This window comes from Rhea pennata, chromosome 22 (genome assembly GCF_028389875.1).
Source record: "Rhea pennata isolate bPtePen1 chromosome 22, bPtePen1.pri, whole genome shotgun sequence".
Taxonomy (NCBI): Eukaryota; Metazoa; Chordata; class Aves; order Rheiformes; family Rheidae; genus Rhea; species Rhea pennata.
In genome coordinates, this window is record NC_084684.1 from 1,298,343 (window position 1) to 1,309,730 (window position 11,388).

The window sequence follows — 11,388 nt, forward strand, 5'->3', positions numbered from 1 at the left end:
TGCTGCTTTTTTTTTTTTTTTAACTTAAAATAGATCTATAGGCTTTTTTGGGGAAGATTTTTCATTATTATATGACTATTTCTCAGTTTCTGACTGGAGAGATTTACAATGATTAAGCAGCCACATTGCTTTGCAAGTGTGAAAATTTAGCAAGAAAGGGGAACAACTGGTTTAATTGCTAGTTATCTAATCTTCAGCCCCTAATAAAAGAGGTATGCCCATATCAGATATTGTGAAGTATTCTTCAGGAGAGCCCTTCTGGAGAGTTTAGCTGATAAACTTGCCTGAAATTGCCATACTAGAACTTATTCTTACTCTTTTCAACTTTATTTTTAAAGATGCAGCATTAGTGCCTTATTGCTAGTGTGATCTTGTGCTCCCCTATTTTTCTCCCACGTGTGACTGTGTGTCAGTTATTGAACTTCTTAGTTCTAGGATAAGGAGTTCTGAAGAGAAAGAGGCTCTTCCCTGAAACCCACTTGTGCAGGCTGCTGTAGGGACAAATGCATGCTCAGATGGCATCTTCATTGTAGAAACCCAGTACCTGCTTAGATTTGGAGCTGTTTCCAGCTAGTGTGGGTGGAAGCTGTGTTCAGTCTTTCTCTACTTGTTGTCCTGCTGTGGTCAAGTGGGTTCAATTCTGAATGGGTCTCTGGGAACTTTTATTTTCTTTTTCTTTTTTTCCCCTTAGAAAGCAGTTCCAAGTTTGATGGAATTGGTCCCTGCAGGTTAATTTTCATTTTTTTTTCCTCTTTGAAGGTGTTTGCTCTTTGTAGCATCCTCTGGTAGTTACCTTAAAAACATGCGTGGTCATGTACTATGTCTCAATCCCTGAGTGCTGTAAACCCATCTGGTAGTTCTTAAAACTTACCAAGTGGCTTACTGCATGCAAGTGGTCTTGCACATTTGTGAATATAAATACTTTCTTCTTGGAGATGGACTTCTGGAGCAGAAGGCTTTGATTCTTTGAAATTGTCCAATTTTTTGCTAAGAAGTAGCCAGACTGAGCTACATAACTTAAAAATGGATAAAATCTATATTATTGACTGCCCTGTTTTTTAAAAAAAACTAATTATCTCTTTAGAACTTACAGTGTGAAAACAAAGCTTTTTGAGGTACACTGATTACAACAAGTTATTTCCTCAGTGCTTAGTCTTTTCCTTTAACTATAGCTCTTCCTCCATTGAGAGGTTCTAGATGTTGAGGCAGCTACTTTTTAGCCTGTGCAATAGGCTAGAAAGTATGAGAGAGTCAGAGGCCCTTTGAACAACTATTTCTGAACTGTTTGCCAGCAAGTACAGCAGCCTTGCCTGCCAAGTTTGCTTTCTAGAAAGAAGGAGCTACTGAACTGAGCAGGAGGAATCGTAAGACTGAAATTGTGCGGAGTTGGACCGGTGGAACAGTGCTAGTGGTGCCCTGCAGGAACTACTTGCGGTCTCAGAGACCCAAAGGAAAGAGTCTGTCTTCCTTGGAAGCACAGCCTGTGCTGGGACTTTAGTGCGTTTTTAGGTGAATGCTACTGGGAGGACTGACTACTCCCAGGTCTGTAACAGCAGTGTTCTTCTCTTCCCTCTTGCTACTCAAAAGGTACTTCATCAAGTGTTTGCAAATGTAAGTCAAGATGGTCTAGTGAATAAAGCTACATTTTCTTCCCATACCGCTTCTGTAACTTGATGGCAAAATATTTTTAATGAATAGAGTAGGTGCAGAAGACTTCATTGTCTTATAACTAGGTGTATGTTCTGCAACTTCTGGTTATAACTGAGAGAAGCATTCTGCTGGCTGAGGGAGTTCAGTCTGAAAAATCAGTAGATCACAGTCCTATCTGGCTTCCCTGCCCTCCTGTGACTTTGTTAAGCAGCTCTTTGTTACACAGCAACTGAATGAATTCTGTATTTGAAAACTAGGTTCTTTTGAATATTTGAATTTGCTTAAAGAGTTAGGATTACTCACAATAATGCTTTTGTGCTGGAATGTGTATCCTAATCACCCGTGAAAGGAGAGCATTTCATTACTCAAGGGGGATCTTCTCTAATATTGTCTTTGTTTCTTTTAGGTCAGGAAGACTACGATAGATTACGACCCCTCAGCTATCCGCAGACAGATGTGTTTCTGGTCTGTTTTTCAGTGGTCTCTCCTTCTTCGTTTGAAAATGTGAAAGAAAAGGTTGGTTGAGCTCTGCCTAAGAGGGGAGCTGCTGCAGTGTTATATGGGAAATGCCTGAGGAATTACCTCAACAGCTGGTTAGTAACAAGTACTGTCTCTTCTCTCTTTAGTGGGTACCTGAAATTACTCACCATTGTCCAAAGACTCCTTTTCTGCTTGTTGGGACCCAAATTGATCTAAGAGATGATCCTTCGACAATTGAGAAACTTGCCAAGAACAAGCAGAAGCCCATAACTCCAGAGACGGCTGAAAAACTGGCCCGGGACCTGAAGGCTGTCAAATATGTGGAGTGCTCTGCACTTACACAGGTGAGAGTTAGTCTTTGACTGCTTCTGCTTGCTTGTGTTCTCTACTTTCTTTGGTTATGAGAAGAAGAGCTCCATATGGCATGTGAAGAGATGTGAGCGCTGTCTCTGCTGTTGACACAGTAGCTTTCTCTTTGTCCTTGTTCTAAGGCAGGAGATGTTGGAAATGGTACAAAGAAAACCATGTGAAGAACAGGTGTAGTGTAGTGGGGAGACAGAGGGAAGAGGTTCTGATGACTGAGTTTTCTTTTATGTTGCATAATTATCTAAAACTACAAGTGTTATGGACAGTAAGTGGATTAGGACACAATGCAATTCACTACTAAAGAGAGCAGGCAAAAAAAAAAAAAAAAAAAAAAAAACCACCTCTCAGGTGAGTTGTTTCCCTCTTGGAAAAGTCAGTTTTCCTAGCTTTGAGGTGAGAAGCACTTGTAGTCTTGAGAGCTGCTTTCTCTTCCTGTGCAATCTGTGGTAAGCTACATTTCCTGTGTGTGCCTTAAGATAAGATGGAAGCTCTGCTGAAACAGACAGTAATAGTGAAACAGTTCTTGAGACATAAGCATGATGGTGCTGTGTGAACTAGCTTGTGAAAATGAGTCTAAAGCATAAATAAAATTGACCTGAGATAGGAAACCTGACAATCCTTTTTTTTTTTCCTTTTAGTTAAGTTTAATAAGATAATGGGGAAGGATGGGTGGGAGCCATCATCTGGCTAGCTGAAATGCTGCTTTGACTTTGAATACATGGGAAATTAATATCTTGTATGCCTGCTCTTACAGATCTTAATTACTGTTCTTAATTTACTTTGTGCTGCTCTGTAAAGAACTTAATTCCGTGCACATCAGATGAGGATGCACAATATCGAGCCTCACTCTTCAGTTTTGCTGTGTGTTAATGTAGTTGTATGTAGTAAAGCACAAAGGCTTATACCTAAACATCTTAAAGCCTGAAGTTCTGTTTACCTTGCACTCTTTGCGCAGATTGCGTGATGGCCCTTCCATTTGGGGTCTTGAGACTCTTCTGTAATGAAGCTTTTGTCCAAGTGTTTGAGAAGGGGCTTTGGTTGGATGTGTGGCAAGGCATATTATTCATCCTGAGGCTCTCTGGTCAAAAGTTGGCCTGGGCCTCCTTAGTGCCCACATGCAGGCTGAGTGTTATTTGTGCTTGAGCTGTAATGCTCTGGTCAGTTTAGTCCGAAGCATTCACCTTCCTGGATTTTTGTCTGTGGTACAACCATATGAACGCTGCGGTAGGACCTGTCAGCTCAATAAATGCGTACAAGGATTTTTGTCCTCTATTGCTCACTGAGACACCCTTACAGTGTAGCTTTAACCACGCTTTGGTTAATCCGCTGAAATTGCGTGGAAGCACTTAAAATTACCAGCATAAGAGTAGATAAACCCTGCAATTTCTATCACATCAACTCTTATTTCCAGCTATGCAGCTTAGTCTACTGCAGAGAACAGATTTATGTACTTGAAGCTCAGCTTGAATTTCTTCTGCAGCGCTACCAGTGCTTGTACACTCACTGATGGTTTTAGAAATCAAGAATGACCTGGTAGGAGAGGTTCAGAAAGCTACTGCTCATCTGGAAGACTAATTGGTTTGCTTCTGCTCTATTCGTCTTACTTCATTTGTTGTTTACTTCTCCACAGATCACCATTTTCTCAGTCCATCAGTAATAGCTGCCAAGCGAACAGGTAGTTTATGTGCAGAGGGATATTTGAAGTTCCCAGTGGTGATCTAGCTGACCGTTTGCTAAACGGACAAGTTGGCTGGCTTTCCTACCTAGGAGAGATGTCTTTGTACTTGCAAGGGAATCTTGCAGTAGATGGTTTCAGTTGAAGCTAGAATGAGTTGGGTAATCCCTTTCTCTTTACCAGGACTTCCATCTGTGCAGGTGATCTCAGCAGAGTCTAGAGTGTGTTGTACTTTCCCATCTGATTTGCAAATGGGTTTGACACCATGGTAACAAATAACCTTGAAATGCTGTAGCCAGGGTGTGTGTGTGTGGTGCTTTTTATCTTTTTTTTTTTTTTTTTTTTCCCGGGAGGAAGATTTTGCTCGATTGTGTGGAAATGTCTCATGTTCTGAAAGTGCTAGGTGAGTCATAAGAGGCTGAGTATCTTCTAGGAAAATATCTTCTGCTTGAGTTTAGTTGACTGCAGTGCTGAGTAGGGATTTCCATCTTTTCCTCCCTCTGTCAGGTTGTGGATTTTTTTTTTTTTGGTGATGAAGACAGGAATTAGATGAGTTTCAATGCCTGCTTTAAACTTTTCTCTACAAAACAGTACCCACATAGAGCTGTAAAAAGTAGATAGTGTACCTTTTAGGAAAGGGTGACTGACAAACAGCTTAAAACTACATTGACTGATTGTTGCTGCTTGTGTTTACTGGTCAAATTTCTGACGAGACTTTTTGTTAGGTACCAGCCTCGAGCTTCAAAGGGAACACTTTGAATTCAATTCTTTTTCTTTTTCTTTTCCCCATGTTTGACTTGAGTGTAGCTGACAGTTTTGACACAGACAGATTCATAAGTATCTTAAACTGCTCATAAAAGGGAGCCTGAGCTAAACTGGCTCCCTGTTGTAGTCCAGGGGTATTCTGGCTTAAAGTACTATGGCTGCGGCTTGTTTGTCACGCATGTCAAGTAAAGCTCCCATAATGCACTCGCTTCTGTTGCGAAAAGGAAACTGGAGTCACAAGCCTGAATGATACAACTTTTTCCCTGTCGTGTTTTCTTGGCTCTTATCCCAATTTTTAAATCTAGATCCTTCAAAACAAATCCTAAATTCTGCTCTCTAAAATAAACAAACCTCTGCTATGCAATAGAAAAATGAAGGAGGAGTCAGGGTAGCAGAGTTAAAACCTGGTTTCTTGACTCTTGCCCTGCATGGGTTTTTAATTTGTCTAGTGGTGAATAGTTTATACTACAACCTTGTTCTCACAGAGAACCTAATTAATGCTCAGACTTAGAGACTTCCAAAAAAAATACCTATAGCAGTTTTGTCAGACTTTGTTGCAACTCATTCTTAAAAAAAAAAAAAAAAAACACACCCAAAACACTATTGCACTATTGAGGAGGATGTACAGAATGATTGCACGTGATAATTTCCTTAAACAACTCTTAGGCTTTCAAGTGTAATCTTGCATATAACATGTTGGGCTTAAATACTTCCAGATAAAATTGTCTCTCATGTATGTGCTTCAGTAAAACAAGATTAAAGACTTTCTAAAAGGGATAAATCCAGTCAAACCAGTGAGGGAGAAGTTTACTTCATTTGAATGGTTAAATTACTTTGTGTAAATAATTGCAGCCTTTACAAAAACTAAGATTTTTTTCCCCAACCTTTCTGCTTTTCTTTGATATAAAGCAATTCTGAACTTACGAAGGTTGCACTCATGACAGTAGATTTAGGCGAGTCCAGTTAGCACAAACGAAGCCAGGTTTCACTTCTGGTGTTCACGTGTAACTTGGCAGAATTGTGTGGGAGTGGTAACGTATTGCAGTGTTCCTGGTTTTGCTTATAGCAAATGCAATGCATGCTTTGTGCTCTGGTGTAATCCCTGCAGATTTCTTAAAGCTCTGTGACTGCTTGTGTGGTGTTGGATCTCCGTTATTCCAATTCTAACACCATTTCTGTCTTCCTGTAACTTGAGTGGTTATACTTACTTTGGTAACTAAACTGAATAACTGAAAAGCGCCATTTCCATAGTTGGCTGTCGATGTCAAAATAGCAGCACTGGTAAGGTATTGCATCACTTCTTAAACGGCTGAAAGCTGATGTGTGAAGATGATGATGGCTTACCAGGCAGGTGCTGCTTCAATGCCAGATCCTACTTTTGCAACCATCTAGAGATCTTCAGTTATTCAGGGGCTGAATTCACATAGAGTAGTTGTTCGAAGCCTTCAATCTGAACTATCTGCCCTTGTGTTAGCTGGGAGCAAGATGTCAGTGCACCTGACACGCTTGCTTATCCACAGCCGGTGACCGGAAGAGGCGATGTGTGTGCCTGACCTTTCGGAAACCCGTGGAGGGGTGTGTGCTCTCCAAACTTGCTAAGAATATGTTCAGCAGTTAAGTAGAAACCAAAAACTTCCCGTCTCCCTCTCTCACCTCGTTGTTCTTGCCAGTTGCTGCTCTGTTTGTGCCTCTGCCCTTTTGGGTGTTTATGTTGTCTAACTCGGTGGCCTGTCACGTGTTCTGTCTGTCTCTAAGTTTGACTTCTGGGTCATCTAAATGAGATTTCCTCCTGAGATTTACTTTGTTTTTGCAAAGTAAATCTGTTTACTGCCTCTGTGAATTCAGCCTGGTTGATCCTGAATGCTCTTTGTATCTGCTTGTTTTTCTCTAATCCTCTAACCTGGCTGCTGTTTTTTCTCCTCCCTCTGTCTTGTAGAGAGGTCTGAAGAATGTGTTTGATGAGGCTATCCTAGCTGCCCTCGAGCCTCCGGAAACTCAGCCCAAAAGGAAGTGCTGTATATTCTAAACTCTCTCCTTCCCCTCTTGCTGCTGCTTCCTCTGTCCCACTACTGTAGAAATCTGGTTTAAAAAGGAATAAAACCACCTTGATTGAAAGCTGTTGTGTCTGCTTACCATCTTAGAGCAACCTCTGTGTGAGCTTTTGGACTGAAAACAGTACTTAAGTTCTTTAGTGAAACGTTGTGACCGTGGAACACGAACTGGACTCGCTTAACTCTCTGCTGCTTGGGTTGCCAGATGTGGGTAGCTTTATAATTTAGGCTGTTGGGGGAAAGGACCTGGTCATAGCATTACTTAAAAGAAACAATGAAAGAATAAGAAATGATGTTTGATCTTTTTGAATCCAACTGGAAGAAACAATGCGTTTTTTTCAGTTCCTATTTGTGACTCTTGTTAACTGTATTTGCATGACAAAAGTACATGAAACGGTGATCTGCAAGTTATGCTGTAATGTGAAGGATTTTCTGGTTCTCCATTGTGCAGTGAGATTCTTTCTGTTGCTGTTGCTTTGGCTGTTTGTGCTGTAGTGGAGTATTTGTCAGTCCTTGGGGGGAAGGAAATATCAATGTACTTGCTACTGCTTTATGAATTGTTAAAATCCTGCTTTCACTAACATGGTAGATCTCTTCATTTCAATAATAGCTCTTTAAAGCCTGTTACTGTAAGATGTAAAGCTGCTTCTTACTCTCATGCTTTTGATTTTTATTGTTTCAAGGAGAAAACGTCAATTGTAGTTATCTTTAAATTTTGAAATTAAAAATTGCAGTTGTTTGTATAAATGACTGATGAAGCTTTATTCCGATTTGCTCTTCCTGGCTTCAGTTTAACATTTATACAATGTACAGTACCCACTTCGTACTACTTCCATCTCGAGTTCTTTGATCCCATGCATAGCTTCTGAGCTCTACCCGGCAGCTTCTAACCACTGGGTATGTGGGGCCTGATCGGAGTGGACTGGACTGTGAATTCCTGTTGCATGCTTGCCTCGTCCTCTTCTTGCCCTAGTCACACAGGTGTCCGCACTGCTGCGCCTGGTGTGCTCCAGATCCAGCCGTTTCATTTGAATGCAGTAGTTTCTGCTTTGTCATTAGCATGTAAAATGTGTTACTAGCTAAGTAATCATAAAAATCATCTTGAGGAAATGACTTCAGTACGTGTGTTTTGCTTCTTGTGAAGTATATTGGCCTGTTCTCAAAGACTGCATTCCTGTTCAGAAAATCAGATGCTTTGCTAAGGAACTGCTAACCACAGCAACAGAGCTTGGACAGAGCCTAGCTGAGCAAAAAAAACTCTCTGGGAATTCTAGATGGCAAACCGTGATTCATCATTAGAGGGGTTTGTCTGCCACTTGGCTTTTTTTATGGTTTTGTTTGTATCGAAACTCAAAAATGAGACTGCCCCTTTCTCTCTCTTTGCCCCTTTTCAGAAAGGCCTAAAGAATGTATTTGACGAAGCGATATTGGCTGCCCTGGAGCCTCCGGAGCCGAAGAAGACTCGCAGGTGTGTGCTGCTATGAACGTCCCTCCACAGCCCTTTCTGCAAAGCTGGTGTTTGATGTCATACTAAAAGCAATGTTTAAATCAAACTAAAGATAAAAATTTTAAAGTTTGTTTTTGCAATAATGACGAATGCCCTGCACTCCCATCTCCCCCCACACGATCCATGTGTGAGATGAGAATGTTAGTGTTTATTCCCCAGTGCCCCTTCAATTCAGTTTGAGACTGGTTAATTTTTGAATAATTATGTATTATCAGAAAACACTGATCAGTACTAGGTTTTTATTTTGTTTGTTTACTGTTTCTAATTCTTGTTTAAAATCCAGGCATGCTTGTGATGAACTTTTCTGTAACAGACTAATTCTTGGCTGTTTTACTCGAGTGTTGAAGCCTCGCCCCTTATGCCGGTCTGGCAAGACTTGGTTCTGGTTTCAAGAACTTTTGGGGCTGTTCTGCAGACAGCCGGCAGCCTGGGTGCGAGCATGCTCTAGTACTAAAGACAAGTTCAGGAAACTAAGATGTCCCAACCTGGTGCTCCTCTAAGGATGAGTGCAGAAGAAGTATCTGCATCTCCTCTGAAGTTGCCTTGTGTCTCTTCCCCTGGCTTTCCACTGTGCAGGTGATAAATTTCTACCTGTTCCTCTAAGTTACGAAGTTTTAAGAACAGGAAAATCCTGTTCTCCAGATGCACCATCAGTCTTGAAACTAGCTTGCCAGTCTTTTCCTTAACTGTGACATTGTAAGCTTTTTGTCACATTATGAAGAAATAACTGCACCTTTTTAAGCATGCCCAACTGATTCGGTTGGCTTTTAACAGATCCGTCTTCTGCCAGCCCTTAATTGTTAGGGAAATGCTTACAGTTACTAGTGTATACGCTGTCGTTCGAACACTTTGAAAGGACCTGGTGTATATTAAAGTGAGTTTTGGAGCTGTGGCTGTGGTGCATCTCTTACTGGATGCTCAGGCGTCCTTCAAGGAGGGGTGGAAAGATAGACCTGTGTCAGTGGAAGGGAACTGTAGGGAGAGATTTCTAGTGTTTAATGTGGCACCATATAGGGACCAGTTAAAAGAATCCCCCTTTTTTTGCATTATGCTTGCAAGTAACCTTGGAAAACTGTAAGGTGGGCTCCAGCCCAATCAGAATTGTTTGCAAGGTTTTTGCTTAGACTGCAGTGTTCATAGGGATTTTACCAAAACTATATTTTGGCTTGCAAATTCAAATTTTTTAAGACTTGGTGAATCTTCTCCATTTTCCTAAATTTCTAATTCTTGTAGATTCATTAGTGTTGAACCAGTGCTTTTCACGTCGAAGTTCTTTGTATATGCATTCTTTTCAGATGTATTAAACATAAAATATCTTCACAAGCCTGCCTGAGGGTAGTTATTTCCCTCGCCTTGAGTTTGAAGGACTTGTCAGTACGGCTCTTCTACCTTATGAGCCCCCCCTCTCCTCCTTGCAAGTCGTTTTTGGTCTCTTCTTAATCCCTAATCCCATCGCTTCTTGTCTTCCCTCATCTCTGCTGATGGCCTCGCTGGCCTCAGTTGTGTCAAGATGGCTCTGATCTTTGACATAGAATAACTGTTGTCCTACCAGACCCTGAAGAGGGTCGTGGTGGTCCTTAAATATGCTAGAAGGGAATACCCATTACCGTGCATGTTAAAAGTAGGCTCTTGAGGTCGTTGGGCTATTGCACCTCTTCTGTCCGGAAGCTGGTCTTTGCAGATGTCTTCTATTGCTCTCTGTTTATGGGCAGATAGCAAAAAAGCAAGAAGGACAAATGACACCATGCTTCTCCATCCCCCAAATGTTGCGGGGTTTACTATGCCTTTTTTTTGTCTATTCTCCAAAGAATCGGTGAAGTCTTGCGCTGTTGATGCGTAATTTGTATTAACCATTAAAACACATTTCAAAGAGCTTTGTTAAAGGTCTTTTTTTTTTTTTTTAAGATGCTGACTTGGTACTGTAATCTAAAAGCTCAATGTAAAACACGTGCTTTTTGCTTTTTGTAGCAACAGTTGAGTGTTGGTGGTTGCTATGTATGCTTGCAGCAGACACAAATGAGCAACTGCATCTCCTGCTTGATAAACTGAGTTGATGTGGTCTAAACCTAATAGCAAGACTGGTGACTGGGAATCACCAGCCTAAAATCGGGCAGGAAATTGCCTCCAACATGGAGAGAGAATGCCTTAGGACTCTTCCTTTGCATAGCAGGTTTACCCTGTCAAACTTTTTCCTCTCTTGGATATGTCTTTGTGGGATTTGCCTGTAGCTATCTGGTCCCCTTGCATATGTTGTCTCTGAAAAGTGATGCATGCTAGTGCTTTCACACAGCTCAATTTGGCTAACCAAAAAGTCTGTGCTGTAGAATGGGTACCACGAGATCAAACTTGGTTTTGAAAAGAATCCTGGGGCACTAAATAACAGAAAAACATGCTTTTTGAGGAACGCTGTTGCTTTCTTTCTGTGTTGTGCTTTGCAGAAGTGTAATAGCTCCATAACCTTCTTTATATATCTGTTCCAACCCAGAAAGAGGAGGAGATGTTACAGCTGGCAAAACAAACTCTAACAGCTTAGCTTCTGGGCTTTTTTACAATATGTCCTTTTGCTCTTGAGCTCAGTAGTGAGATCCCTGTCAAGCTGGGTATGTGAGGTTTTCTGCGTTGCCCGATTACACTAGCAGCTTTTAACAGCTCGTTGGCTCACTGTCTCTGTTCCTATGTAAAAGAATGCTGAAGGCACTGGAAAACCAGGGGCAAAAGCGGAAAATCACTTTTCCTTTTGGTTATTGCAGTTCTCAACTAGAAGATTTGAAAGCAAAGATTTTTTGGGGGTGAGAGGAGGAGTACTTTAGGTGCTTCCCGTGATACTAGAGTGTGCCAAACTATCACTTGGTGTGCGTGGGACTGTCTCATGTTACTGCTTTTAATATAGACGA

General features: G+C 41.2%; 1 protein-coding gene across 3 annotated transcripts in view; it reads left to right on the plus strand.

The window, feature by feature from the left end:
* CDC42 (cell division cycle 42) overlaps nt 1-10,366 on the plus strand; it is a 29,837-nt gene extending 19,471 nt beyond the window's left edge. For all 3 annotated transcript variants that reach the window (XM_062593153.1, XM_062593155.1, XM_062593154.1), the window contains exons 4-6: nt 2,057-2,166; nt 2,277-2,474; nt 8,382-10,366. In XM_062593153.1, coding sequence (XP_062449137.1) covers nt 2,057-2,166; nt 2,277-2,474; nt 8,382-8,471 — 398 coding nt within the window. In that variant the 3' untranslated portion in view covers nt 8,472-10,366. The remainder of the gene's footprint in view (nt 1-2,056; nt 2,167-2,276; nt 2,475-8,381) is intronic.
* The last annotated feature ends 1,022 nt before the right edge of the window (nt 10,367-11,388 follow it).